The sequence below is a fragment of the Amphiprion ocellaris genome, chromosome 13 (assembly GCF_022539595.1).
Source record: "Amphiprion ocellaris isolate individual 3 ecotype Okinawa chromosome 13, ASM2253959v1, whole genome shotgun sequence".
Classification (NCBI taxonomy): domain Eukaryota; kingdom Metazoa; phylum Chordata; class Actinopteri; family Pomacentridae; genus Amphiprion; species Amphiprion ocellaris.
In genome coordinates this window covers 12,211,657-12,236,238 of record NC_072778.1, presented here as the reverse complement: position 1 = coordinate 12,236,238, position 24,582 = coordinate 12,211,657, and the positions used below count along the sequence as shown (strand labels likewise).

The following is a 24,582-nucleotide window of genomic DNA, read 5'->3' as shown; positions in this document are numbered from 1 at the left end:
ACTCCTTAACCTTTAATATACATAATAAAATACATAAAAATAAAATGACAATATTTAACAGCACCTCTCGTAAAATCGTGATGGACGATTTGGTGGAAAAAAACCAAAACAGTGCTTGAACTTTCAGCACTGCCATAACCCATTTAATATGTGGTTAAAACAAACAGTGGTGATAAAGTCTGACAATGAGGATGAGGGATAAATCCTAGCTGAGAATATTTCTGTCTGTGCCAGAACTTGTCACGATATCATCTGCCGTTGGATGTCTGGACAGATGCCAAATCTCCATATCCTCGACCGCCACCACAATGAGACCCTGGCCAAGCTCTGGATAAAGAAACGAGGAGCAAGTCGAGTAAACAAGATGAATCCTTTCCATTAACAGAAGGACTGCGGGCCCTCCTGCCATTCCACCATTAATTATCTGGTCTTATGGGAAGATTAGGGGAGAAAAACTAAGCCAACAGTCAGACTCCACTGAGTGGGCCTCCCCTGTTTAATTACCAAAACAGCACAAACAAATGAAGCCCCATAGATCATGCAACAGGATAGCTCCGGAGGCTATGATTTGGCTGAGCTTGGCTCTGCTCCTTTGTGTTTCCTTTGTTCTCTTCTGTCTCTCCTCGTGCCATCTATCCATCCATCACTCATCAGAGCGGACTAACTGGGGACTTTAGTCACACTGTTATTAATGGATGGAGTGATGAGAGAGGAAACAGGACAGAAAGGGTGCGACAAGCACAAGATGGCAATGACTGATCATTTAATATGAAAAAGCCTGTAAGGTGTTAACCAGAGTTTGCTCAGTGATGTTTACTAATCGTGTACAAAAATCCTCAGCTGCTGTCGCGCTTGCAGCCTGACAACTCAGGCTTCACGGTAAAAAGGCTGAATAAAAGTAACACAACCAAGGTCAACGAACTGTGATTTACTTTTATGAATCATTATTACAATTTCAACTTCACCTCTTCCAAGCTTCTCTTACACTTGCATCCCCAGAGAAGCTCTTAATATAAGCAACATGTAGAAACATTACCTGAAACCAATTTTCAATTGAGTTTTGAACTTATCAATATTATCAGTATTTTTAAAACAAAAATGCCAATCTTTTCCTTATCCCAGCTGCTAAAATGTTAGAATTTGCTGCTCTTCTTAGTATTTATAGATGCATGATAATGGACTAAATTTCTTTGAACGAGCAATTTGGTCTTCAAGAAACTCTAATGAGCATTTTTAACCATTTCTTAGAATGAAATCTATCAAATGCTTAGGATGCAAGAGGATAATGGCAGAATAACAAATATAATCCTTTGCCGCAGCTTCAGCTGAAAATACAAATAAACAGAATTACTTTCATACTACAAATTATTAACCTCTGATAGCATGTTAATATATATTCGACACAAGCACATTTCATTCAGTCCCAACACTGCACATTTCCATACAGACACAACTAACACACATGGCACTCAAGTGTGTGTGTGTGTGTGCACAAACACACAATCTACTGTTCTCACAGTTGTTCAGTGCTGACAGCTTCATTCCAGCAGTAATTTGAAAGTGGGATTGCGTGTGAACTGGCAAGCAGAGATGAGCACTGTGTTTCAAAGTTTCAGCAAAAAACAATTTTTTTTTGTTTCTGTGCAACAGAGCGTGACTAACATGACAGTTTGCAGCAGGGAAATAACCACAACACAATGTGAAACTCCGCAAAGAAGTCGCCCCCCCCCACCGTTTAACACCGATAATGTCAAAGTGGACACGTCTCTGTCAAGGAAGATATTTCAATACCCAACATGCTGAAGTTCTTACAACAGACGCCGTCTATGCAAACATTATTCTACCGTATCACATTCCTTATGAAACTTCACACCTTAGGCTTCTAGTTTAACAACTCTGGGTAAATAACCCTAATGAGCATATTTTCAGTGACATTCTCTTTAAGGTTGACTCTATGACAACCTAATGGAGCAGACTCAACTTGAAAGAACAGAATGGTACATTGTTAAAAGGGAACACGAATACTTAACAATAATCAATTCAGATAGATGCGAATTACAACAAAATGGAGATGATCTTGGGAACATTAAGTTGCTAAAATAACCACATCTCCTTGAACAATATGACTATATTTTTAGAAGGCATGTGAAAATCAATTTACAAGCATATGTAAATCCTTCTGGGGGGGTTGGACTGAGTTGATTAATAGATGCTGCTGCGACAATCTGTTCATCATCAATGTCTTCGATCTAGGGATCATGTGGAGTGATATAGTCACCACTGACATCTGCCAGTGACACCTGGTTGTAACTGATTCATGTTTATCTAATGATTTCAACATATCTTTAACACACTAAAATGCTCCACTGGCCTTCAGCAGGGAAATTTATTATCCTGCTGTTGGCCAGTTTTCCTTGTCTAGGCAGTTCAGGCCTACACTCAAACACATGCTGCTGATTTATTGGCATGGCATGGTGGACATTTCAAGACACAATATATTAATGTGCTTCAATAGAGACACATTGATAAATTGCACAAACCTGTTAAATAATCCCAATGCAGACAAGCAGATTGCATTATTACAATGCGGAATAAATAAGGGAGTCATTTCCTTTTGAAGTATTTACATACCTGTACACCAGACTATAAATTGTGTTTGCCTGGATTTGTTTCTTGAAAAGTCTTCTATCAGTCTGATCCAGCACAGATAAACCAACAGTGAAACAGTTATCATTCCACTGCAGCCTACAGAGTACAACCTGCACTTTTGATACCTCAGAGAATAGTTAACCTAAAACCTAATATCCAGGAGGTTACATTAAGCCCAGAAAATGCTGTGGGACCCCTGGTTTGCCTTTTGGTGGTGCTGAGTTGAGCTGCACTGAGCCTCAGTGCGTTACCCCTGGAGCCTGGTCCAATTTTCTCTCAGCACAGCTCCGGTCCAGAGACCACACTAACAAGCTAAAGCTCAGCGCTCGTCAGAAAGGGAAGCATTTGGGCACTCACTAGAGGCCTGAAAAATGCAGGTTGTTGGTGCAACCCTCAAGCCTGACACAATAATTAATCTTCATATCGATCCACCGCCTCGACTTCTGTTGGGACACGCACAGAAAGCATGACTGAGAACCTGCAGTACGTTTCCGCTCACTGAGGGAAAGACGAGGAAAAGATTCTCCTTAGCTATTCCTCCCACCCAGTCTCACAAATATACACATACTTTATCATCAACCTCCCTGTTACACAGGAGAAATTTTATTTGTCTACAAGTAAGACACCAACCAAACAGGAAGACAGAGACATACAAAATAAGTGGTTTGGAGTAAAAGGTTCCACATAAAGCACCAGAAGGTAAACTAAAAGAAACTGTTACAAAGAAGGCAAGGTCAAGGCAGTGAAAAGCACAATTTCAGGTAGAGAAACGAAAAAAAGCATACTTCATATTTCAGTCTATTTCAGCTAAGAGCTATAATACTTGACAAGATTTCATTTGGGGCTACTGTTTTAGGATCCAATCTGTGTATTTTCTCTGAAGGAAAGGGGAAGTTCAGGTGCTCCTCTGACACTCTCTCTCATTCACCAGTTTCTCGTTACCACCAAGCCTCCTCTGATTAACTGCCCACCAGCCTCTGAAATATGACCCATAAAGGCCAGTGCCACTATAAACACGGAGCCATGGCTGATTTGTGAATCCAATTACCTCCCTGTCTGTAATGGCTGTGTTCAGTGCCATGATGTTCAGTCAGCTGTTTTCAGCATATGTCCTTAAGGACACAGCTTCCACCACGAGCAACACTTAGCAACTAGGACTGATCATTGAAATAACCATCTTGCTTTATAGCAGTACAGGACAAAGGATGGGCTCTGGGAATACAAAAACAGAGTTTAGTTGCTGACACATACAAAGAGGGAAGGATCAAGGAGTATTTAAAGATAGACCTGTTATGTAGAGCTATTATTTTTATTGGCCAGAAGTCTCTGCGTCATGGTGGCCTGTCGCTAGCTTAACCCCAACAACGCTTTCTGCTAACACAAAACTTTCTCCTTAAGTCGTAACAGCGCTAAACACAGCAAGTGAGCTGCAGTTTACATGTCATTACACAGAAAGAGACTCCACCTGGTGATGCAACCAGGTACTACAGTTAATGTACAATACATGCTTTGACATGCATGTCCTTCATCTTCTGCCTCATTAGTCACTATATTTTTAATTGGTTTAATGAATAACAATTAACAAATGGTCATTACAATCCCTATCTGGCCAACAGCACTTTTTATATGCTTACAAACAGACATACAATATATTGAGGAACAGTCCACACATGACTCCCCTCCTCTTCCTCAATGCACTATTGTTGGTTGTCTACCAGAACCAGTTAGAACTTTTTTTAGCCATCTATTTGACCAACATGGCTTCACAGTTATATTGTTAGTTTGTTTTTTCTCTCAGAAAAAAACCCAGTAACATAGCACAGTGGTACTAGAAAGTTAACGTGACTGCTATGTGTCACTTAGCTTTATCAGGAGACAACTCAGGTCGTATTTCACATGATAAACATTGTTTTACTTCACATCCATCAAAGTAGGAATGTCGATTGAAGTGAGTGACACAAATCTGAGCCCCAAAGTCAAAAGTAGCTTCAGTTCAATGCTTCACACCTGGATAGCCAAAACAAGGCAGCGCTTGTTGCACATGCACTATGTTAGCACAAATCATTTATTCGACGTGCTTACAGTGCTCTCCATTTTCAGTTTTCAATGAGCCACCAAGAGACTATTCATGTGAAGCATACATGCTCAAACAACAGCCAAACAGGTGTAGCAATTCACATGGCTCTGGCCATCATTTCCCTCACTGTCTCCTACAACTGCCTGTTTCAAATTATCCCCAGAAAGTTCACTGACACTTGCCTGAGGGGTAGCAGCATAATTTGAGCTTTAGCTGCAACTAATAGTGGTGTTTTCCTAAACAGGGGTTAATGAAAAGCAAGAATGTTGTGTGTGTTTTTACAGAAACAGTGTACTCATGGATCAGATTCTGGCTCCCAAACAAAGGGCAGTTGTCACATTAAAAATATTGATCACTTCTCCATGTCAAAAAAAGCCCACTGATAAAGATGTCAGTAGTTTGACTGATTTGTAGATCAATAAACCATGTAATAAGGGGACATTTATCAATCACTGATAATTATTACTGTGAACTAGTAATAAACTAGACAGGATAGATAAACTAATCAACGTCATGAGGGGTTATTTACCAAAAGACATTTGTGATATGCAATGTACTGTCTCAAATGATAAATTAATGAGGCATATACCAGTGATCTCACGATTCATTTTTCTGAAAGCACAGTAAGAGGCCACAGACGTCAAGGGTCTGACTGTAAACTTAAGCCATCCATGTGGATGTCCTCAACTCAACCCTCTACGATCATGTCACACAGAGAGTTCTTAAGTTCACCCAATTGCTGACCTCAACTGGCATTCCAATGGTCCAAAATAGAGAGAGCTATAATTTAAAGAACCAGAATGGAAAACTACACCCCATTCCCTGGTAAAATGTTACACTGGTGGTCTATCATCCTCACATAAATGCTGACCTCTCATTCCTCAGAAAGAGGCAAGAAAAAAAGCAAGAAAACTAATATTGGCCAGTAAGATGTGCTGAGTGCAGAAAAACCTTGCATTTATCTGGCAGTGGGGGTCTGACTCCAGCCAGCTCAGTGCAGTAAACATGCAAGTACAGGGCTTCCTTTGAGCTCAAACACCAAACCTTTCAGAGCTGTTCCAGTGACATATCAGGTAGGGTTTTCTCTCCGATGCTATGAAAAGGTTGTGCACAGTGGGGATCTGTGACTGAGAGTTTGTTGATGCAAAATGGAAAGAAACACCCCAAAGAAAAATCCTGACAAAATATGTCTCTTGCAAATGGAAAATTCCTGGGTTCTCCCAAGTCTCCCAACTTCATTTCCACAAAGAAACAAGTTCATCATGTAAACATGGTTCAGAATATAAAGTTAATAGCCTTGCAGACTTATTCTACCAAGCTACCCAAACATTGACCGTGAAAGCACTCTCCGTTATTTCTTCAGACTTTCACTGAGAGGCAAAATGCCCCCAAAAGACAGAATACAGAGAACCTCTGCTACCACATTAATAATGCATTCTTGGTTACGTTCTGTCTATCCATTCTGGTACCATTTTGATTTCAAGCTCCTTTCCCCCCTTAAGCCATTCCTTTTTCCTAAAGTAAGAGCCACATAAATCTGGGCTCTCAGTCTCTATTACAGTAGAGTGATGGCTGCTTTCCAGACAAGCAATCTCTGTGGACACCCCTGTTCTATGGTCCAAACCACTGAACCACGGTCTCAGCTATTGGGGAAATGTTCAACATATCAATGTTTGGAAGGAACAGGTTTCGGCCGAGAGGGTCAACTCCTACACAACCATATATTCATAGGCCAGCAGCAAAGGGGTAATAAATGTCATGGAATTTCTTGCAATAAATCCAGGTATATGCAATAGTCGATTCTCATATTTAAAGGGGAAAATCTGTAATAAAATGCAACTGCGACACACAAGTTAAATTTAGTGGCTCAATTTATCATCCTGTTCCAAGGCTGAAATTTTATTCTAATACAATCCCTGAAGCAGGACACCAGCAACTTCAGAGATGTACAGCGGTAGTGTCCTACATCCCGCTAGTGATCACACCACGTGACTTGCTTCTTTTGGCACTGCTGGATAAAGGGGAAAAAATACAACTGCAAAAACAAAAGCTCAGGATTATTCTGTCTCTAAGGAATGCCACATTACCTGGCAAGTGTAATATTTTTGTGACTGTTTCAACCCGAGTTGTCCTCTTCTATCCCACAGCACACTGAAGTAGGACAGCACAAGAGCTACCAGTGTGTCTTGCATTTTATAGTAACAGCTGTAACTGCACTTTGGATTTTTTTCACTACTAATAGCGCACAGTAAGCACAAACTCTGTAGTTTAGCTGGGATGCTGCCTAGTGTCTGAGTGCGGTGAAGTTTACACAGTTCCGATTGAGTTGTAGCCCCACAAACCAAACAGAAAGCTCCTTCTAAAGGTTATTTATGCAATAAAAATTAATCAAAGCTTTATTTAGATACAGAAAGTAGCAATATTCCACATTTAGGTTCAGTTCTAGGCATATCCCAGTCATTACTAACAATGTAACAGTTTAAGTCATTCTCCGCCCAAATACCAGCCTTGTTAACACTAAGAGACATTATATTCTGCAGAAAAGTTTTCACAGACCAACGAAGCCCACACAATAATTAACTGGTAGAAAGTCCTTGAACTGATTCAGCATGACAAAATTAATGTTTACAACTTGGGACGTGCGTGTGTGTGATAAATGGGTTCACCAGAGCACTAAAAAAGAAGCAGAAATAGTTTCTTTTAAATAGCAGAACAGGAACTCTTTGTTCAACATGACAAATGGTATCAAATGCAGAATATGCGCCTCCAGTGTTCGTTTTAGCCGACCGCAGCACCCTTGGGACTACAGATTACACAGGATGTTGAGACCAGTGTGGAAGACTGAAGTGTTCATTGTATGCTTTTGAGAGAAGTTATGAAAATGTGGGAAAGTTGTACAGCAACTCCCTGGTGAACAGTATAATCCAGCTTCTTCGAACTGCTTCTCTTTTCTCCTCTGCTCAAAGGGACTGTCAGCTGGGCTTAACACAGCAGCACTGCAGCCACAATCCCATCTCACACACTCCTCACAAACAGCAAATGCAGAATAAGGCTGATGGCTCACGTCATCTTTCATGTAGCTCCTGAACTTGCTATTGCAAAGTCCTTACCTCCAATTTCAAGGTTCCCTGCGTGGTTGCTTATCATGAAAGTGATTAGAAATGAAGAGCTCTGTTAGTGATACGGTTGGAGCCCCCAAGTTGGTTGCCTTCAGGCTGCCAAGCTCTCTTAGCTACTCAATACCAGATGGCAGGTTAAACCGCTGCTGCTGCCAACACTGCTGATCCTCGCAGGGATCTTCCACACAAGCAATACACATTTCTTTAACCTGAACAGATTTCAGCTTCACTTTAGCACTGCTGCTGTAATTCAAAAGCTGAACAATTAGACTAAGTCAAATAGGATTTTCTCGAGGGCACATACAAGTGAGCATCAGACACAAGAATTAACACCAATCACCGCCTCACATTAGGTTGTTACTGAGATTTAGGACCAGTGTTGAGGCAATCAAACAATCAAGTTATAACAACAACAGTCTTAAATATCCGCCTAACAGATGGCATGCAGGAGCGATAGCACCACATGACGCAAGAAGACTTGAGAAAAGCAGTGGAGCATCTTGTAAAAAGTGACGTGCACAGGCGTGTACAACTCTCTCACTGGGTTGCTTTGCAAAGCGTTTTTTAATGAATGACTGTTGTTCCATGTTAAAATAGTACGATAAACCAGCGTTTTCCACAAATATATATTACTCAAGACTTTCTTCTTTAGATGGATTGTAACATACCACATCAGCATCTACAGCAGCTTAATAGTGGGATTTACTGTACCATCATAAACCAAATAATATGACCACATCCAGGGGGAGGAGGATTTAAGAGAATTCACTGCTTAGTGCAATAGCATTTCTGGAGCTGTGGTAGGGGAATCTGAGGACATCCTTTTGTGGAAGAGCACTGAGATATTGGCAGAAAAATGCATCCAGCTGGTGTGCTTTGACATAATTGTACAAATGTCTAAATGTGGCAAGTCATTTTTTGCAATAGTGGTGTAAAACACTATGATAAAAAGGGACACAACTCGTCACCAGTGTCAAAATCCACAAGTTGCAGTTGAAAGAAATGGCAAATGTTGAATATTACTAATATAATAAATTAACAGAGTGTCGTGAAGACAAAATCTGTTTTAATGTCAAAATAAAAGTACGAGTAAGCCAGACATAGATGCAAAATCTCCTCATCTCTCGTCTTCAGCTGTAATCTTTACTTTTATGCAATTTTTAACAGGATTTTTTTTTTTAACAACATTAGTGTCAGTGTATGAAGGCTGTAGTCAACCCAAGAAAATCTGGGTTGATCAAAATTATACCTACTTGTGAACCAATTAATGAATCGCAGCAAAAAAAAAAAAAGGTTTACATGCTATCTCCAGGTGAACTAAATCAGTCACAATTCACTGGATGCACTATAGCTGCTAGCTTCATTAGCCTTAATTAATTATAAATATACATTAAAAAAATTGATTTTGCAGCATATTAAATCTTATTTTTTACCGAAATATGTGCCAAAAATGTATTAAATTCCTTTTCAGTCCACAACAGTAACAACCTCACATCCTACTGAATAAGCGTCATGCAAATGCTCAGTAAGCATTAAATAAGGTAGAAATAGCAGTCTCCATCAGGTTGGATGAGTTCAAAGTTGTGAAAATGCAGGATTTTTTCAAACACACCATTTGTCATTGGTAGTCTGCTATTGATGTGACATTTTCCTCTTTATGGAAGCAAAACCAGCACGCAACCACTGAGAATGTGCTCAGAAGACACCATATTGACCAACCAATGAACCCAGAGACCAGCGCCCTACAGTGCATGTCCACCTGTAACAAGATATCCCTTCCTTTGATCCATTCTGAAAGCAGCAAGATACTGTCTGTACACTGCTAGAGATGGACTTGCATCCCAGTCTTGTTTTATCTGGCAACCAGTTTATAAAGATACTCAGGTTGTTAGAATGTGTTAACATGACCAGTGCAAAAAAAAAAAGAGAAAAAGGAATCATACCAACACTGGAGGACATTGAGGCTCCTCAGACCATCATTTTCCATATCAATATTGCTTCTATCAGCAGGACTATCTTAACTGACAGACAAGAACGAAAACATTGCCAAAGCTTTACAAGTGGAACTCAGACTTTTGAGATCAAAATTTGCCTCATCGGTAATCTGCAGAGCCTCCTACCTGCCTGTCCGTTCAGCTTTGAGCAGTCAGGTGACAACAACAGCGCAGAATACCGATGGGCAGGCTGAGTCAGTAAATAGCTCTGTGAGACTATCACAGGCATGGCTGAAACTGAAGCCAACTGATGCTACGTTTTAGGTGGATTGCTCATGATTGCCACCAGCACCCCTCTTTGCGACACAATGATGATTAAATTAGCTTTTCTGCAGTTGACGCATTTATTTTTCCTGGTTCAGAATAAAAAAAAAAAAATGTAAATAACTGCGACTGAGTAACTTTGACAATGATGTTCAATTCCAAACAAACAGGCACTGGAACTATAATGCTAATTTTGTCCTGCAGCTGGGAATAAATAGTCTGTGTGTTCACGTTGACACTAGTCTCAACCAAAATACGCACTGGGTTTGAATTTAGCTTCTCAGCTTTTACAGTCATGACAGGCAGTTTCTCAGGGCAGTCATTTATACTTTTGATCATTTTAAATGTCCAAAAAGGTAGGGCAGTTTCTCATGATGCATTCCCACAAATAAATTTCAGCTTAGTCTGGATCTCATTGAAGTTGCTGGGTTCACTAAATCAGACACTTGCGGATAATCTCATATTTTCACTTTTCTTTTGCTTTTTTCCTTTTGTCCTTGTCACGTTTGCCTTTTTTTTTTTCCTCCCCTTGGCTGCCGCTGCTATGAAAATCCCACTTAGTAACCACAATTTGTCATGTAGCAACCAATTAAAATTTGAGAGTTTCCAAAGTTGCCAAATCTCCTGGTATTATACAGCGGTCCGCTCTGTATTCAGTCTTAATTTGCTCTGCAGCACTATCATCCTATGCCAAAGAGAGCTGAAATATTTAAGCTCCTTCTCAAGCACTCTATGTACAACCTTTAAATCTCTCCTCTCTGACAGATCTAAGCAAAGTGCCTCCTCCATCGTGCCATTAAAGGCAATCTAAAGATTCTCTGCCGGTTGATCAGAAAGGACTAGAGCAGTGTGGAGGTAAATGGCTGTCACAAAGCCACAAAGCCTGATGGACCTTTTCTCTTGTACTGGTCATGAGGAGGCACTCGACCTCCATTCACTCAAAGTGATTCAAAGCATGTTTGTGCCTCTGGAAGGGAAGGGAAGGAAATAGAGGAGAGGAAAAGTGATCCTTTCTGCCTGCTCTAGATAAACAACAGCATAACAGAGAAACAAGAAGCTTCTAATGTGTGAAGGACAAGAAATACATTTTTCATTCGACCGGACAAAAGGCGATAGCCTTTGCTTTCCTGGTTAGAATGCAATTTTTGAGACAGCATGCCTTAAATGAAACTATTTCAATCGCTGCACTGAGGAACGCTAACCTCAGAAATAACCTTAGTTGCAAAAGTAACTAAGTCTTACTTAATTGAGACATTTAAATGCTCTCTTAAAAGTATTTCTGATTTGTGGTTCCTCTTCACAGAGATCTGAAAACTGGGTCTCTAAATGTTAGAAAGCATAAAAATGATATTTGGAGGAAAAAAAGGAAAAGGGAAATCTAGCTGGCTGCCGTTCAATTTCTGTAGTCAGTATACTTACTGCACTGAAAAACGGCGAATTAATGCCATGAGACTAATCTTTCACAAGTCATTGCTTTTATAAGCTAAAGGAAAGCACCAATTAAGCTATGAACACACAGACATGAGAGGAAATTTAAAAAAAGCTGTGGGACATCTGAGGTAAATTTACCATGACTATAAACAGAGGAAACTGGTGAACAGAGAGCCAGAAGAAAGCAGACGAAAAGCAGGTTAATAATGTGAGAGTTCGAGCATCATCTCTGCTTAATTAGATCCTGCGAGCTTCAGAGGAAACGTCCCATTTAAAAAGCGAGCTGCTTGTGCGTTGTGGCGATTCGGGAATAAATGACACGGAAATCCTAACAGTTGGACGTCGCAGCCAAGAAACCAAACAACTTGCATGTATAATGCAAACAAGCCCTCTGCAAGATGGGCCCTGTCTACTATAATGCGACTCACCGAGCTCGACAGTGCAGGACAAAACAGAAGAGAAAGCCGGGGTGAAAATAAGCAACATTCAATAGCAGCGATCAGTGGAATATATTCTGCAAACTTCCATCCATAAACGGCACCAGTAGGCGTGCGTTAGGGAAACATAACAGCGACGGCTCCTGTCTGCTGCACTGACAAGCAAGTGTAGAACCCCTGGAAGGAATTACTGTTGATCATTTATCATCTTAACACACATCAAATGCGAAGACATGGAGAGGAGGGGGAAAGAAAACGCAAGGCTACCATGCTGGAGAGAGGCAGCACGGCTCTTTAGATTGCGGTCTCAACAGCTGGTATCCGCCCGACAATCACACAGGACTAAACAGAGCTAGAAAGAAAAAAAAACCTAACTTTGATCAAATGACACAGGAATGCTAAATGCGACAAAAATGATAAATCAAAGACGCAGATTTGCAACTGTCGTGCGGGGGATACAGTGTATAGCCTGCAGCGAGAGAAGTAACAGACGCGAAACAACATCTCTGCTGTCAGGGGAAAAAAAGCCGAGAGGAAAGGCGCAGAAATGAACTTGTACCTGTGTACTGCAAGAGAAACATTGTCCACACGAGGCGAGCTGCGATAGATGTCGGTCCTGTGCTCGTAGGACGAAGTGTACGGAGTAGAAAAAAAAAGAAAAAAAAAAGAAGGGAGAAATCCTTGAATGGAGACGGGGGCTCGATCAGTCGGGTCCGCTGCGCTCCGCTCGGCAGACCGGACTGCAATGAGAGCAGCCAGTCGAAGCGGGACCTTTTAGCTGCGGTGAGCCGAGCCCGCCCTCACGACGTGCCGGCTGGAGACGCACCACGCAGCGCGCAGGAGAACCAGCTTAGGTGTCCGAGAGATCCGCTGTCACCGACACAACTCCTTCTGTTTGTACAGGCGATCTCCAGCACCGGTGATGTCGTTATAAAAAGCAAGAGCTACAGCCAATCTGATCCCCCCTCTACCCTACCCCACCCCGAGAACAAGATAAATCAATCACGAATCAGCCATTTGTCCAAATTCTCTTTAAATATTATTTATTCTGACGTGCAGGAAAGCGATCCGTGCAAATGAAAGCTGCAATTTGTAACAAACTTTTGACAGCTGTGCGTTAAGAAGGTGTCATTCTGTGGTTTGCCAGTTGGAGGAGGAGAAGCAAAGAGATCGTTTGTAACTGTGAGGAGAGGAATCCTGTCATCCTTAAAAGCTCAAGATATGCTGGAAGATGTGAAATAAATGCAGAAAAATAGCAAGATTTGATAGAGGGTGGCCATGCTGAGACCATTACTCCTATTGGGGTGACACAGTGTCTGGTTCATTTATTTCTGCAATCTGTTGTACGCCAAATAGTCTTTCGTTTTTTTGGTCTCTCACTCTAATCCTATGCTTATGCAGGCAAAACTGCCATGCAGAAGTACAGAAGAGTTCATGTATTGTACATGTATGAGTATAGCAAGCCCTTTAATTTAACCCTCAATTGATGAACAGTCTGGAAATGTTAATAATTTTGTATTTTTTAATTGATAATGAAGTGCAGAAGATAAATGATACAGGACTGTTATAGAGCAAATGTCCTTGTTTTGTAAATCATCCACTTAAAATATCACACAGTGTCCATCCAAAGTTTTGTTTCATTTGGATGCAGGTCAATCTTGCATTGTTGTACCTTGTTTCAGGGGTCCTTCTAAGTAGGTTTCATCCTCACAGACTTTAAAAGTCAGTACAAGAGCATCAACTAAATTCCGAAGTAAATCTAAATTATGCACACTTTCTGGTACTTTATGTACAAAACTAATCAATTTGTTTGACCTTTTCAATGGCTATAATGAAAAAAAAGCTACAAAACCAGTGTATTACTTGGTTGTATGTGGCTGAATGGGAGTTTTGAGCTGTTAAAATGCACATGAATGGAAACTGACATACAGAAATGATTCTGCAAAAAAAAATTCAACCAGAAAAATACTGGATGTAGATCCAGTTCTATAGGCTCATCTCTAATTGACAACCTCCAACTTCCTCATCTCCTTCCGTGACCCGGAAATCACTCATCACGAAGGACATCTCAGTTCCTAAAATGCATCTTGAGGAGAGAGGCTCAAGGATGGAGGCGTCTTGCTGAAGGAGCTCTAACGGAGGATGCACAGATGTTTCCTAGATGAAGTCTTTTCTGCATCCGTGACATGAAAGAGGCGTAACACAGCTGGAACATACAAACCATGACAGAAGCAGGACTGACAAATGTGTGTATATTATATGTATATATCTCTCAATCAGAATATCTGTCAGGTTGGTCACAGCAAAACTATGGACAGATGAAGCAACTGTGCCACACGTCATATTTAATTGACGTCACTTTAAAATAATGGCTCTGAGGCGAGGATGTCTCATTTTGTTAGATGTATGTTGCCTTGACTCCTCTCTCCTCGTGTCTTTTCCTTGCCTCCTCCGCTTGCATCTCATTGTGGTGGGACGGACAAAGATAGGAATCGAGGATGTACAAACGGGAAAATGAGATGAGGGGTCTGAGTATGTGTGCATTGGTTGTGTGACAGAGCCACACTTTATTTGGTAGTCGTAGCCGCCACCTTGGCTCCACCCCTGACTACTTGTCCAATTTGTTGTATGTGATTGTAAGCATTTTGAGGGGGTTGCTGGGGATACATTAAAAGCAATACAGCAATAGAGAATACCGTACGGAATTATATTCCATTATATTTTGAATTGCCACATGGTGTTTTTCTTTATATAAAGAAATTTTCACCATAAATTGGTGCAGAAAATGAACAAATTGGTGCAATAAAATTCATCAGACTGCAGGAAATCTAGTGTTTAAAGCTCAAAATTTCCTGTGATCCCTCGCCTAATGTACCTCACATGGATGTGATTGGTATTTTGCTAGAAATGCATGTGTTCGTTGCTGCTGTAGTCTCTTCAGGAGCTGTTCTCAGCATGAGTGAATCATCTAATGACCAGTATGTAACACTGTTTGCCTGCTTGGTAACGGTACAGCAGACAGGTGTCTACATTGATTCACAGTGTTTCCACAATGGATTCTGATAAACGCAGCCTACTCCTGAAAAGTATTCCACTCAAGTATTTGTGTAATCTTGTTCTCACGCTGTGAACAATGCAATTGTTTAAAATGACTAAGGCTTCTGCGAGTGTGAACAGTGTGTCTTGGTTTGATCAACACACACATTTCAAACTGCACCATGTACAGAGACATGACGTGGTCAGCTATCCTTTATCCTCATCTCATATACTCCCTTCAGGCTGTGTTCTACAGAGATACTGACACCACCTGCTCACTACTTAATCCAGCCTCTAATGGTAACAGCATGTCAAAGGGGGTTAATGTTCATTTAAGGTGATTTAAGCAATGTGCTAATTTTAGAGAAATTTCAAATGACACTTTGATAGTTTTTCCCTAGAGAAAATGAAAACCTTTTTCCAAGTGTTTTCCCTTGCATTAGGAGCTGTTTTAGTTTGTTAGTTACACGTAATTGCAACTAATGACGATCCTGCATTTATGAACATTATAATAGCCAGTTATTGTTGAAAATGTTCTCATGAGGTGTTGATTCAGATGTCATGTGCTGATTAATATTTATTCCTCATACATACAGATGTGGTGGATTAAATATTAAAAGAAACTCTCTCAGTGTAATGCAAAACAGTTCAACAGCCACCAATTGACCATCAAGTTATTGTATAGAGCTGTACATGCTCAAACTTTAAATGACTTCCAGCACATATAGGACAGCTCATCCACAAAGTATTTACCCTGAAAACTTGGATCACTGTTGTTTTTTTTTTTGTTTTTTTTGTTTTTTTACAGAATTTCAAGAAAATTTGAAAACATGCAATTAAATGTACATCCATGCAAATAGTCAAAGTTTACCATCAACAGATCAAGAATGATCCCTTAACCTAAAACGTAAAGCTCAATCAACACTATTCTAAAGGTTTCAATAAAAACATAACACTACAACCTCCATAAATGGCCAGATTTTTTGCAAAATTGTGAAGGTAAAAGGTGTGTTCAAACATGCACAAACACACAAAGCTCAGTTCAAGTCAATAAGCCTCGGATATATTTAGAAAATAGCTGCTGTGTCAAATGACTTGCTCCTCTGCCCCACCATAAACTCCTTTCCACGGCCATCACAAAATCATTTTAAAGGCAAATAAAAGCATTTACCAAAGGCCAGAGTGCCAGTCCCTTTTTCCAAAAACTGAAAATTGCTCTCAATTTCCACTCCAGTGTGAAGTCAGAAGAACACTATTCCCCAAACAAGGTGTCAGGCTGATTCGAAGTACAGTTATGACTCTAAGTTGCAACACTGTGTCTTTCGTCTCCTGTCAGCATGCCAGGTTTCTTCTGCAATTCCCCCTAAAAAAAACCACATTGCTTTATCAGCATGCACCGTTATTTCCTGCATAATTATTCAGCCACTGCTGGAGGATGATTAAGATATTCAAACAATGATCCAACAAAGACTCATCTCAAATATGAAAAAGACTTAAAACATTATACCACCTGAGTGCTTCCCTCTGCAGGTACAATTTAACAAGAATCTAAACTGCAGGCAGCACAAAAACAACTGTAGAGGAGCATCTTCTATTCTGACTGAATTTGTTATTATATACAGACCTATTGTCTCAGTTGGATTTCTTGCCAGCTTTTATATAAATACCACACTTTCAAAATAAAACTTGACAGACTGTCAGGGAAGACTAATCAAGGCAAAACTCAAGTGTTTGTAGGCAGCCAACCCAACAGCCCAGTATGGATTATGCAGTCTATGTTACAATGGGGATACTTGGAAGGACTTCTGAAAATTACACAACAATATGGGGACCTTTGTTCCTCTAGCATTTGGACCACAGCCTAGCCTTCGAAAAAATATTGGATGGGTAAGCTCTCTGTTTTATAAGCCCAAGTTTGTTTTAAAAAAAAAAAATTACAGAATATGGTGTACAGGTTTTAGATACATTTTGAAGATGTTAGCATCAGCAGACAGAAACTCAGTATTATCAGTCTGCAGCTTCTTATTGATCGTCTGCGTTTAAGGGTATAAAAGATGTAAAGCAACTAACTGATAGCTGTCTTTTCCTCTGTGCACATTTTCACCAGAAAAGACTTGTCATAAATAAACTGAATGTTTTCCAGGCAGAATTCAATTACCCCTGTCAGCCAGCGGTAATGAGTAACAGTCAGTCAGTGCATGCTCTCATTCAATTTCGATGTCCATAGGGAATGATGTTTGTCTGATGTCTTGATTTTTTTTATTTTTTTCATTTTTTTCACAATGAGGTTCTTTCCGTGCCCTGCTCAGTGTAGCAAAACATTCAAATCAAGCACTAATTTGACTCTGTGCCTCAGCAGATGAAAGCAGCCTTGGCTTGCTTTTACGGTTTAGTATGAGAACGTGTGTGTTTGCCGACATTAGAGCTCTCTTTAGTCAAATAAATAGCCGGACTTGAAAATGACAAGAAATAAGTCATTCTGTCTGAAACATTTCACAATTTCTTACGTGAGAGGACTTCATCGTATGTTTCATAAATCACAAGTCCATTTCATCCCGCTCATCCCATCATCAGTTCCATGTAATAAAGCAGAAATCTATAGAATGGCTGACCCAGTTAGATCTAATCTCCTGCTCAATACATTTGTTTAGTTAAGAGGGAAATCTTGTATAATGAATAATTCAAATTCAATTACTGCATATTAAATGCAGGCTGGGCTCATCAACAACTATCATAGTAAAATTTTAACAAGAGCTTTGAGAGGCATGGCCTTTTTCTTAGGTAGGATTCAGTTTATTCAGTATTTCCCTTCCCACGAAACATTTATGACTATATCTCCCATGAGATGCTGGCACTGTTTGTCTGCCTCTATCGATTAATTTGCCAGATCACATAGTCCCATTTTCACTTGGTAAGAGTGCACCATGCTGTATCAATATGCCCTTTCCAGTCAAACAACAGGGTTCAGGTAGCTGCTCCACACGGCCTTCAGAGAGGGAGAACGGATGATATTTAAAAAGGTTCTGCTCAGCAGAAAGCCTATAAGTTTAAAATGACTGTAGTGGCATTTGGTGTCGTCCAGTTTGAGATCAATGGACGTTGGGTTTGTTGCTCAGGCACAAGTGAAAAATGTCATTAACTCCGCTGCCCTGTACAAAGGAAGACAGCCAGTCCTGAAGATGGGGACAACTCTGTCTTCTGGGATCCTGGTAGTTATCTTTGACCTCCATCTTCCTTAATCCTTCCATTTCTAATTACCTATCCCTTCTTCTCATCCTCCCTCCTCACCTCATATCCCTACAGCCTGACTGATGGTTAGCAGATGATCATATGGACAGGAAAGGTTGAGGTGACTCCCCAGTTTAAGTCACACCTCATTAAGTGAGCTTCACAGTGTCCCAGTTCACATACTGGTGCGTTCCTACTTGGATGAATTTAATGAGTTGTGGAGGAGTAACAAGGCCCCATAAAAAGTCACTGAAGCCAACATGTTATGAGATGCAAAACAATGTTTGCCACTGTTTTCATGATGATGTGAGGAGGGAGTTACTGTAGGTACCTTGGTGTTGGCAGCATCTGTTCTGGAAACCAGATAGCGCTAAATCTAAAAGGAGGCCAGGCCTTTCTCTGGAGTATTTTCCCTCAGCATGAATATTGATGGAAATGGGTCTCAAACAGAGTGCAAAACAACCGTTAACCCCACTGCACTTCTGAAATGTTGTTAACAGTGCTTATTACCCCACCATCATTCACAGCCAGAGAATCACTTGACTCGAAACACCACTCGTGCATTGCCACCAATACAGCCACGAGAAGAGGTGATCACAAATCGTGTTTGTTTGTTATACAACATTAACACACTGCATTCAAATTCTGCTAGTCCTCTGATAGAAGCAAAATCAGTTTATGAGGCTCTGAGGTGCATTTTGGCAGCTGTGCACAGCATGTTGGGATTCCTGGCACCAAATGTACTATCAGCCTTACACAGGCATGAAACTTCATTGCCCCCAAGTCAACATTAACACAAAGGCAGGTAATATCTTGTAGACAGACCTCTAGCTTCCATCGTGAGGTCAACAACTGCAGCAGCAACAAAAACAGGCAGAGGAACATACGTTAAAAACACTTTGGAGAAATTCTAGTGGAAACTGGATTCCCTTTGAGTGTGAGAAAACAGTTCTTGTGTATGTTCCATTAAAACAGACCCTTCACTTATCCTAAAACTGATCAGTATGCATGTTAAATTACATGCTGACCTAAAATACAGATGTAAGGGCAGCAGGAAATCCTAACAGTGAGAGAACCTTGTTTGAAAACTAGTAAACATCAGATAATGTTGTTTTTCTCAACACAAAATAGTTAAAGTTTGACTTTCTTTCCAAATATTAGTCATAGCATTGGCCATATCTTCCCTGATGACTCCAACAGTGAAATATGTCGTAATTTTGAAGAACAAATGAATAGTCGCTGTAAATGTAGGTCAAAGAAGGTGCCAAAATAGTCAGAGTGGAATATTCTATTGTCTTTGAGACAATAAAGACAATTTTGTTTTCTCAGACAAGTGAAGAAACCTCATCAATCGATAATCCTGTAAATCCAAGTAGTATTTCACTCATATTTTGAGTTATTATCTACCTTTGATGGACTGCTGCTACTTATTTGATGTTCTACAGCTCCTTTTTTCATTCTTAACCTCAGAAGCATCTTTTCTACAAAAAAACAAAACCCTTTACAAGCTGTTGTAATCGTTGCTCATGTTATATAACATACCTTACAGGGTATTTTTGATATTTGCAAGCTAATAATAAATTCAGCACACACTCAAACAGCAAAAACAAATTAGCCCCAGTATAAAAAACCTAATTATCACCAATAAAACAACCTCGTGGTTTCATTCAATTATGTGTGATGGTCACACAACTGGCGCATTTCTAAAGAAAAATACATGAGAACTAAAATGAAAGGAAACGTAAGTTTCCCAAACGTCTGACTCAGAAAGTAGTCACTTTTCTATCTGAAATGGAATTCAAATTCAGTGATAACCGTTTGCATTTCATTCTTTTAAAATTTTTGTTTGCTTCCACAAAAAATATATAATTGATTTTATTCAGATTTGACTGTTTACAAGAAATGTCGCAGTGCAAATCTTTGAGGCCGCCATTAAGCGTTTTAGCAAAGCAGTGGCTGAACGCACTATTCACATGCCGTCCAATTATAGATGGTCATGTAGTGGGAGTTAGCATGCACAGACTTTGATTAGCTCATCCAGTTCTGTATGTACTGTGGAGACGAAAGCAAATAATCTATCAGCAAAAGGTGTCTCCTCTTTTTGTTCATATAAACCTGACAAAAGTAGGTTCCACTGTGAGACGACTGTGGGTTTAAGCCAGAGTTTAAAGAAAACTTGACTTCTTCATTGTCTCGCAAACTGACCCGAGACACATTTAAATTGCAAAATGCTCCTGAATGGAAGAAGAGGAGATTGCTAGATAATTAAGCTCATAGAAGGCAAATATACTGAATACTGTAGAAAACTTTGCAGTGTACAAGGGTGAAGAAAGAGCGAGGATACAACAGAGAGAGCGGACCAGACAAGCAGGAGGGAAGGAGAAAGGCCACGTATCAGACAGAGCATTCATTATCACCTGACTGACCTGCATATTGCGCTGTGTGAGAGTAATGAGAAAGGACACACTCATCGGCCAAAGCCCAGCAAGAAAGGCGCTTTTCCTTCCCCCTCTCTCTCCCTTCTCTTAAGCAATCTGTCAGTTTCTTACTCGGTTCAGTTTCTATTTCCAGTCAGTGTACTGTAGGATTATTGTTTTCAAGAATACACAAACAGCTGACTGCAACATAGTAATACCGTGCCTAATGCAATGCATAATAACTTACCTGATTGTATAAAAAGCTAATTGTCCATTTGATGAGCATGATTATTCGTTGTTGTGCACTTAGTGGTTAGTTAAATGAATTAGCAGAAAAAAGGTAATATTCTAAGGCAGAATAACAGCATATATAGATGTATGATAACACGATACAGGTGGTAATGGCTCTTGTAGTGGTTTTTCTGAGGCTTTAACGGTAGTGCTCTGAGCTAGATGTTAACATGCTGACACAACAGTGGTAAATGCCAATGTTGACAGGTATGTTCAGCATCTGAGTATGTTAGCAGTTTGCTAAGCAGCCAAAAAAGCTGCTTGGTTTTTTGTATTTGGCAAAAAAAAAGGACAAAGTACCGGAAAAATACTACTTTAATATAATGACAGCAGTAGATGGAAAGTGAAGGGGGCATACAAGTTATTACAGTTCATCTTCAGGGGAAAGGGGATGTTTGTATCAAATTTCATGACAATCCGTCCAATAGTTGTCAAGACATTTCACTTGAGGACAGGAAAATGGGTAAAAAAGGAAAAGTAAGGGAATTACCAACCTCAGAGGTGTTCATTATCTGGGAACCATGCCTGTACAAAATGTCATGAAGTGACAGAGATTCAAAGCACCTTGCACCGCTCTGCAGCATTGTATAGGGAAGAAAATATTCAGCTGATGAATGCACAACCTTGTGAGTGATTTAGTTTCTTGATCTATAATTTGCATCTAATAATTACACCGGCACAATTAAAGAACATACTCTTCATTGTTGAGCTTGAAACAAACATCTGCAACAGTGCATAGTAATTTAAGCAAACTGGTTTTCAAACTCAGAAAATGGCTTCTGGAAATATACTGACTTCACATGTTGATTTAATGGAGTGTTCAGTTTTTCATCCTTGTTTAAATAATTTAAGTAAATGTAATCCATGTAAATATCTTCAGTTGTATACTGGGAAAAAATGTCTCTTTTGAACTTGTATAATAATTGGCAAAAAATGAAATGAACTCAGTAGCCAATTGTATAATAATAATATGTGTAATAATATGTACTGTGTCAAAATTCCAATTAATGTACCAGATTCTCAGATGTCGCTCCCCTGATGTGTTGAGAACAGTTTCCTGACAGTATGAAAGTTCACAAATCTTGTCTTAAGCTAGACATTCACTCATGTGCTGCAGTAAGTTACCGTTGATGTAAAATTCCCTCACACGACAGGTTATGTTTCAGCTGCATATTTTTAGGTTCAGCCACAGAATGAGCCTTCACATGCATTTTATGACAGTGTGTCAGTGCATCACTGCTCTCTGTGCTCAAATCCTTTATAAAATCATACACGTGAGGATAAATGAGAGTATGATTTTGAATCAGAAACCTTGACACAAATAATTGAGAGTACGCAGTAGATTTTTATGTCTGCACAAAAAGAAACGAAAGTGAATATGGAAAAAATAACCATGATTAAAGAGAAATATATCAAATCCAGGAAAACATGAGGGAGGATCTGAAGTTTAGGCAAGTAAAAAGAGGAAGATCCTTCGAGACACACAATAAGACCTTTAAAGGGTAACTGGTGATGTTGTTTGTGTGTGAAGCAGAGATTTGACCAGCAAATTGTTTTGGTGTGATGTGAAAATTCTGGATTCATTAAAATAACCACCTCTGGAGCTCTGCAGCACAGCTTAGTAAAAATACTTGCATATACAGTACACGTTGGCAGCAACATGCAGTCAGGCCTCTTACCTGCGAATCGACTTGATCTGTAGTCTTTGTACATCCTACATATGCAGAGTTGTCGGGTGTGATCTCAGCTTCTCTGGTCTTGTAGCAAATCTGTTTTGGAAAACAAAACCAAGGATAACAAAGGTCTGATCAGTCACTGTTTGTTATTTTCCCAAAAATACCACAGAAGAGTCTCATATATCACAACTCACAACGCAAGTTATTCATTCTGTAGTCGTTCAAGGACACATAGTGAGGGGAGCTTTTAAGAAGGGGCCAAAATAAAAGGGCTTTGTCTTGAATGGAGAGAGAAGACAAACAGAGGAGACTGTAATTCATCCGCTTCTCCAAGAGGCACGACCTCCCTGCTTTGTGGAGCAGAAGCTCATCCGAGCCAGAGAGGGCTTTGAGGCACAGGAGGGTCAGCATAGAGGAAATACTAAACTCTGCCAGAAGCATGCACAGAGAATTCTGTAATGCATTTCATTCCACTATGAGAGACCCCGAGGGTGCAGTGATGACCAGAGTAATTGGCTTTCTCCAGCTATGATAATCTGCATCAGTCATGCCATGCCAACACACTCTCAGGCCACGGAGAAGGTCACAGTGATCCCCAAACCTCAGTCCACAGTGCTGACAGCAGCGTCTGAATTCTCACAGGAAGACATTCATGCTGGATTCTTGGGACTTTACCTTTAGTTCAAAGACTTGACAAGTTTTTATTCTTTGTACCTGAGATGGAGTTTATTTTACATTAAAAATACTGCATAAATGTGACAATTTTCATCTTTTTTAAAGCTAACTATTATATACAGCCCAATAGAAAACAAATTCCATAAAATGAAAAAAAAAGCATCCCCACATATAAAGCACATATCACATAAAGTAGAAGTCATGGGCCACCATATCTCATGGAACCACCTTGATATTTTTCTGCATCACTTCTGTTATTGTGAACGTTACATGCCAGGCGGTGATAACATTCTTATCAATGACATGAAGCTACGCTTATGTTGACATGTACTGCATGTGACAAGTGCAATAAGATCTTGGCGCACACAATAATGTCTTCACAGCATCTTCGTGAGTCATCATGCATGCACAGCTCTGCAAATCATTCCTTTACAACCTACAAAATGGAGCATACAGTAGGCCTGAACAGTTAAACACTGACATCGGTTGACAATACATCCTGTGCCAGCTAGGCTTTGGTGGTGCCACAGTGTTAAGGTAAACAGCGCCTTTATCATTTCAACTCAAACAGAAATGCTTTAAAATGCAAGTTAGATCAAAATATAGAGAGCAAATCAAGTATTTCACCTTGTTAGCATGTTCATATGCTGCATTTTATATGGTACCTGGGTACTGAGGTCACTGCTTGGTTCCTTTTTTACAGTGTTGGAAATACATAACATTGAACCGCATCTTTTTCTGTTTGTTTACACACTATAAAAAAGTCTGTCAGTACTGTTGCAACTGGCTGCAATTGCCCAAGAAAACATCACTTTCAAAATAAACAAATCACCATGAACATTCTCTTAAATAAATTAGAAATAAGAAAAGAACAAGCCATCAAGGTGCAGCATTTACAAAATGAACTGTGCTTAAACTGCACTGTACTTGTATTCACATTAGCAGTTTTCAGCCTCACATGAGGATTGTGCAACACAGATACTGTCTTACATAAAAAAAAAAAAAAAAAAAATATATATATATATATATATATATATATAAAATACCTATTAAAGTGCAGCATTCAGAGAATTAATTATTAGTGTCAGGTTACTCTCAGTAGCTGTACATGTCTACCCATCGATCATGAGGGTGACAATGAATGAATTTTGGACATCAGTGGCTTGTGTTTGTTTATGAAGGCCTGGCATGACTTGCTGGCTGAAATGTAGATGAAAGGGTACTTCGTAATGCTGCTCGAATACTTTCAGAACGTGTTTAAAACCTGTGATCTATACAAGAGAGTATG

At 39.8% G+C, this 24,582-nt stretch overlaps 1 protein-coding gene across 4 annotated transcripts in view; it reads right to left on the bottom strand.

Moving 5' to 3' along the window:
* The window catches only part of enox2 (ecto-NOX disulfide-thiol exchanger 2), a 180,933-nt gene that overhangs the window by 116,671 nt on the left and 39,680 nt on the right, over nt 1-24,582 (bottom strand). For 3 of the 4 annotated variants that reach the window (XM_035952292.2, XM_035952290.2, XM_023279067.3), the window contains exon 4: nt 22,623-22,712. In XM_035952292.2, coding sequence (XP_035808185.2) covers nt 22,623-22,656 — 34 coding nt within the window. In that variant the 5' untranslated portion in view covers nt 22,657-22,712. Of the gene's footprint in view, nt 1-12,530; nt 12,862-22,622; nt 22,713-24,582 lie in introns of those variants that run through there. The other variant, XM_035952291.2, reaches the window with a different exon arrangement.